Here is a 6,000-nt window from a genome sequence, read left to right as displayed (position 1 = left end):
GCCATCCTCCACTGCACTCCCGGGACATAGCAGAGAGCTGGCCTGGAAGAGGAGCAACCGGGACAGAATCCGGCGCCCTGACCGGGACTAGAACCTGGTGTGCCGGCGCCGCTAGGTGGAGGATTAGCCTAGTGAACCGCGGTGCAGGCCAGAAAGCATCTTAATTTATAAAATGGAGCAGGACAGCATACACCTAGATGAAAAAAAATGCTTAGCACAGTACAAGCCACCCAGCAGGTGCTCAGAAGTATCTTTCGCCGCTATCATTTCAGCCTCACCGTGCCTCCGCCTGGGGAGGGTTACTGTGTGTCCCCCACGGCGTCACCACCGGCCAGGCTGGGAGCATCTCTGCCTGCCCAAGACTGAAGTGTGCGTGGGGTGGTTGGGAGGGAGGGTTGGCGCCCGGTAAACCACCAGTGAGGCCTCGGGCTGGGTTCTCTTTCCAGGCCAAGTCCACACTGGTGCATCCCTAAGGAGAATCCCTAGGGGGCGGGGACAGAGAAAACCATGTGACTCCCAGATGCCCTTGTAGGTTGACACTGTCTGTGTTGGGCCTGGACAGGAAGTATGCAGCCATGCTCTCTCCTTTTTTTTTTTTTTTTTTAAGATTTTTTATTTATTTATTTGAAAGGTAAAGTTACAGACAGAGCAAGAGACAGGGAGAAAGGTCTTCCTTCCGTTGGTTCACCCCCCAAATGGCCGCTATGGCCAGCACTGCACTGATCTGAAGCCAGGAGCCAGGTGCTTCTCCTGGTCTCCCATGGGGTGCAGGGCCCAAGCACTTGGGCCATCCTCCACTGCACTCCCTGGCCACAGCAGAGAGCTGGCCTGGAAGAGGGGCAACCGGGACAGAACTGGTGCCCCAACCGGGACTAGAACCCGATGTGCCGGCGCCGCAGGCAGAGGATTAGCCTAGTGAGCCGGGGCGCCAGCCGGCCCCATGCTCTCCCCTCTTAAGCGCTTCACATCACCACAATGGCATAAATCTTACGAGTAGATAATTTACTTAACGTGCCCAGGTGGATGTGCTATTCACGGTGGTTTTGTGATTGGTGTCCACTTCCAGACGGTGGCTCCCGCTACAGCGTGCTCGGTTTCAGCCACCAGCTCTGACACGCAGCCCACAAGCCTGGAGCGCCCATGTTCAGTGCCTTGCAGGCAGCTGCCAGCCAGCCTTGCCTGGGTGGGTGGCCAGCACAGCACCATTTTGCCTCGGTGCCGTCCAAGGGCTGCAGTTCCTTCACCGGCTCAGATCATCGCCTGGCAGCCATCTATCTTCCAAGGACAACTTCTTCCAACCCAGTTCAGGGCACGGAGCTTTTTATAAAGTACTAACCCCGGCCAGCGCCGCAGCTCACTGGGCTAATCCTCCACCTGCGGCGCCGGCACCCTGGGGTTCTAGTCCCGGTTGGGGCGCCGGATTCTGTCCCGGTTGCTCCTCTTCCAGGCCAGCTCTCTGCTGTGGTCTGGGAGTGCAGTGGAGGATGGCCCAGGTGCTTGGGCCCTGCACCCCATGGGAGACCAGGAGGAAGTGCCTGGCTCCTGCCTTCAGATCGGTGCAGATCTGCCACAGCACACTGGCCGCAGTGGCTGTTGGGGGATGAACCAACGGAAAAGGAAGACCTTTCTGTCTCTCTCTCTCTCACTGTCTAACTCTGCCTGTCAAAAAAAAAAAATAAAAATAAATAAATAAAAATAAAAATAAAAAAATAAAAAGCACCAAGCCTAACCATATAACCATTAGTGTAACCATTAGTGTAGATGGACATATGACACAGCCTGAGACAAGCCCAGGAGAGGGCGTTTGGCACACTGGTAAGCCGTTGCTTGCGGTGACCACATCCTGTACCAAGTGCCCGGCTTGAGTCCTGGCCTTCCACTCCACCTCCCAGGAATGTGTACCCAAGGGAGGCAGCCGGTGATGACGGCTCAAGTACCGGGGTCCACGCCACCCATGCAGAGACCCACGTGGAGTTCCTGGCTCTCGTCTTAGGCCTGGTCTTGCCCCAGCTGTTGACGGCATCTGGGGAGTGACCCAGAGGACTGCAGCTCTCTCTTTGCCTTAGAAATGCAATACAGATGTTGCACCCACCCCCAGCCCCGACCAGACGGAGAGAATTACACGCTACCAAACCTCTGGCACGACGTCCACACATGACCGATGCGGGGTCGGCGTCACTGCCTGGATCTGTCATTAAGGACAGTTTGGGCATTTTGTCGCCCTGGGCCTCCACTGTCCTCGGACATAAAATTACGAGGATTGTGCAAGTTTTCTCGTCTTCAAAATCCCCTTCCCAGAGGGCCCTGTATCCGGAGGGCCTGCCGCTCCCAGGCCCCTAACGCTGCAGGGCGAAGCCAAGGGGCAGTGTGCGAGTCGTGGTCACTCGGGTCCCCAGTGGCTGACGTCCCCACCTCCCGGTTACCCGCCCTGTGAACGCAAAACCGGTACTTCCTGGTGAAAACAGGCCCCCAGGGTTCATTTCAGAGCTCAGAAGCCGGCGGCCAGGGACTCCATCCCGGGCGCCCACGTGGGCCCTCGCCGGCCGCCTCCCAGGGTGGGCACTGGCAGGGCGCAGGGCGCAGGCGAGCAGGCCCCGGCCCGGGGGCCCTCTCCGCCCCGCGCCGCCGGGACCGCCCCTCGCGGCCGGATCTGCTTCCAGGGCACCGGGAAGGGGCGGGCGCCGGGGCGGGCCGGGGCGGGGAGCGCGCGGGGCGGGGAGCACCGAGCATCCTCGCCGCCGCGCCGCGCCGCGCTGCGCTGCGCCCCGCGCCCACGCCGCCCGCGCCGCCCGCGCCCACGCCGCCCGCGCCCACGCCGCCCGGCCTGGCGCGCGGGTCCCCGGCGTGAACCGGAACCGCTTGCCGAGGCCGCCGGGAGCCGGGAGCCGGGCGCCGGCCGGGGAGCGCGGGGGGACGCGGCCTGCGCGGCGCCGCCCGCCATGGCCGCGGCGGGCTGAGCAGGGCGCGGCGGCCGCAGTCGCGCGGACCCGGGCGCTCTCCGCCGCCCGCAGGCCCCGCGGCCGGGCCGGGCCGGGCCGGACCGGGCCGGGCTGGGCGCGCGCGCGGAGGCCGAGGGGAGCCGGGGCCGCCGCGCCCGCCCATGGCGAGGCCGCGCCGCCGCCGCCGCCGCTGCTGCCGCCGCCGCTGCTGCTGCTGCTGCTGCTGACCGGGCGGCCGCGCCTCGCGCCCCGCCGCGCCCCCGCGAGGAAGCGAGAGGCGCGCCGGCGGGGGCCGCCGAAGATGGGGAACACTACCTCGTGCTGCGTGTCGTCCAGCCCCAAGCTCCGCCGGAACGCGCACTCGCGGCTGGAGTCGTACCGGCCCGACGCCGACCTGAGCCGCGAGGACACGGGCTGCAACCTGCAGCACATCAGCGACCGCGAGAACGTGGACGGTGAGCGCCCCCCGGGGGGCCTCGGGCACGCGTGGGGCGCGCGCGGGGCCCCCGCGGAGCTGCGGCCGGCGGCGGCGCCTCCGGAGCGCGCGGGGCCCCGGGCACTGCGCGCGAGGACTCCGGGGCGCCCCTCGCTCCCCTCCCCCGATTCCGGGTCGAGGCTAGGAAAAGCCTTTGAAATTAAAAATAAATAACTGAATCAGTAAGAAGGCAGGGGAGGGCCGCGGGGCGGCGTCGGGGGTCGCTGTGCGTGGGTGGGTGGGCGCGGGTGGCCCCTGCGGGTTCCCCGAGCGGCGGACGCCGGGCCGCCTCTGAGAGACGCGGGATAGGAAGTGCGGGCTGCTGCCGGCTCCCCGCAGCCGGGGGAGTGCGTGACGCGTCCCTTGCGGGTCTTGGCGTGCGTGGGGCGGCAGGCTTGCTGGACGATGTCCACGCAGGAGCCGGTCCGCAGTGGGCGCTTGGTGGATGGCGGTCCCAGTGCTCCTGGGACACTAACCCACCCCTGGCTGTGCGTGAGCTGCAGTCCTGCTTCGACACCTGGAAGGGTGTCGCGGCCAGATCTGATAGCCCAAGCGCCTGAAAGAAATGCTTAGAATAGAGGTGCAGTGTTTTGCCTGAGGAACGAATGAATGAGTGAATGATTGCAGAAGGCCCTTGCCCAGCCGTGAACTGTGTCGGGCAGTAGCGTTTGGGAATAGGTGGACGCTTTGTTGCAAATCATGGATCATCATCAACAGCAGAGTTAGAGAAAGAGAGTTTCCATAAGCTGGTCCACTCCCCAGATGGCCGCAACAGCCTGTCCTGGGCCAGGCCGGAGCCAGGAGCTACTTCTGGGTCTCCCACGCGGGCGCAGGGGCCCAAGCACTTAGGCTGTCTTCCACTGCTTTCCCAGGTGCATTAGCAGGGAGCCGGATCGGAAGTGGAGCAGCTGGGACTAGAACCCGCGGCCATATGGGATGCCGGCACTGCAGGTGGCAGCTTAGCCCAGGATACCACAGAGCCAGCCCCCATCAAACACTTCTCTAAAGTGTTTCTTTGAAAGGCAGAGCAACAGAGAGCGAGCGAGCGAGAGCAAGAGAGAGAGATATTCTATCTGCTGGTTCCCTGCCTAGGTGCAGCCGACAGCCAGGGCTGGGTCCGGCGGAAGCCAGCAGCCAGGAACCGCAGGTCTCCTGCGTGGGTGGCAGCGACCCAGGTACTAAAGACTTCAGGTGCTGCCTTCCGTGCTGGAGCAGGGAGCTGGGTGGGAAGTGGAGGTGGAACCACGCACTTTGATCTGGGCTGCGGGGTCTCGAGCCACGGTTAACTTGCCACGCCTCAGTGCCTGCCCTTGGTCAAGCATTTTTGAGAGAAGGTTGGGAAGTGCAGGTTCTAATCTGGGCTGGGGTCCCCTCACTCCACATCCTGGCTCCTACGATGAGGCATTTAAACAATGTTCTGTCTCCCAAGCTCGGTAAGTAATGGTTCCGGGACTTACCTAACCAGCGCTTCTCAGTGTTGCTTTCGGTTGGACCAGAAGTCTAGGGCTGGATGTTGGCATTAATAGTTTATTTAGAGCTCCCCAGGGAATAATAAGATGTAGCTCCGCTTGGTAATTGCTGGCTGGGTGGAACTTGGAAGCGTTACCACCTGCTGTTCGGAGACAGTTTTGGTAAAAATTAGTGTTGGAGGCTGGGAGAAGGAGACAGATTTATTTAAATGGCGTGCATATCCATATATATATATATATGTATCTATGTATAACTATCTATATTTATATGTATCTGGACTCCTGAGTTAGGTTATCAGATTCTTAAAACTACGTCTCAACAATTCTTTTTATTTTTTTGACGATTTATTTATTAATTTGAAAGGCGGAGTTACAGAGAGGCAGAGGCAGAGAGAGAGGTCATCCGTCCACTCATTCACTCCCCAAATGGCTGCAAAGGCCGATCCAAAGCCCGGAGCCAGGTGCTTCTCCTGGTCTCCCATGCGGGTGCAGGGGCCCAAGCACCTGGGCCATCCTCCACTGCCTTCCCAGGCCACAGCAGAGAGCTGGATGGGAAGTGGAGCAGCCGGGCCTCAAGCCAGCGCCCACGTGAGATGCCGGCCCTGCAGGCGGCGGCTTTACCTGCTACGCCACAGTGCCAGCCCCTGGAGAATTCTTGATCCAAGTGTAGTGTGAAAGCTGAAGTGCTCAGTTCTGTCTTATTTAAATCCCGAAAAACTTCCTAGGCACTGATCTTGAAAGAGACAGAGGCGTGCTTGTATTTCTGTGGTTCCTTTGACTCCCGGGGGTGAGACCCGTTCTCCGTGTTTTCCGCGTGCTGCTCCCAGGCGTGTAACGGGGGCACTGACTTGGGTATTCCTTGGGTATTCCTGCTGCTGCTGACTGGCTATGTCCTCCCGTTGGTGGGGTCAGTGTGTCTTTGAACTTTGTCTCACTCCCCAGGGATTTTGGCTCATCCATGTCCAAGTGACTGAGAAGCAGCCAAAAGACCCAACAGTGAGGGTGTTGCAGCGGCCAGCGGCGTAGGTGGGCGGTCTGTTGACAGTGACTGTGGTCAGCGGTGTCCTTCCCTGACAGAGAGATGTGGCAGGACAGAGGTGACTTGTGCAATCACGCA

The 6,000-nt window shown here is 61.3% G+C and overlaps 1 protein-coding gene across 1 annotated transcript in view; it reads left to right on the top strand.

Annotated features, from left to right (window-relative positions):
* The first annotated feature begins 2,693 nt into the window (after positions 1-2,693).
* Positions 2,694-6,000, top strand: part of CCNY (cyclin Y) — a 119,688-nt gene continuing 116,381 nt past the window's right edge. Inside the window, exon 1 of the mRNA XM_051833483.3 lies at positions 2,694-3,394. Within this exon, the coding sequence (XP_051689443.1) occupies positions 3,241-3,394 (154 nt within the window). The 5' untranslated portion in view covers positions 2,694-3,240. The remainder of the gene's footprint in view (positions 3,395-6,000) is intronic.

Source organism: Oryctolagus cuniculus, chromosome 13 (assembly GCF_051225735.1).
Source record: "Oryctolagus cuniculus isolate XC-2025 breed Fujian yellow rabbit chromosome 13, ASM5122573v1, whole genome shotgun sequence".
In the NCBI taxonomy this organism is placed as follows: domain Eukaryota; kingdom Metazoa; phylum Chordata; class Mammalia; order Lagomorpha; family Leporidae; genus Oryctolagus; species Oryctolagus cuniculus.
Note: the sequence above shows the minus strand (reverse complement) of the source record. Positions and strands in the feature narration are given on the sequence as shown.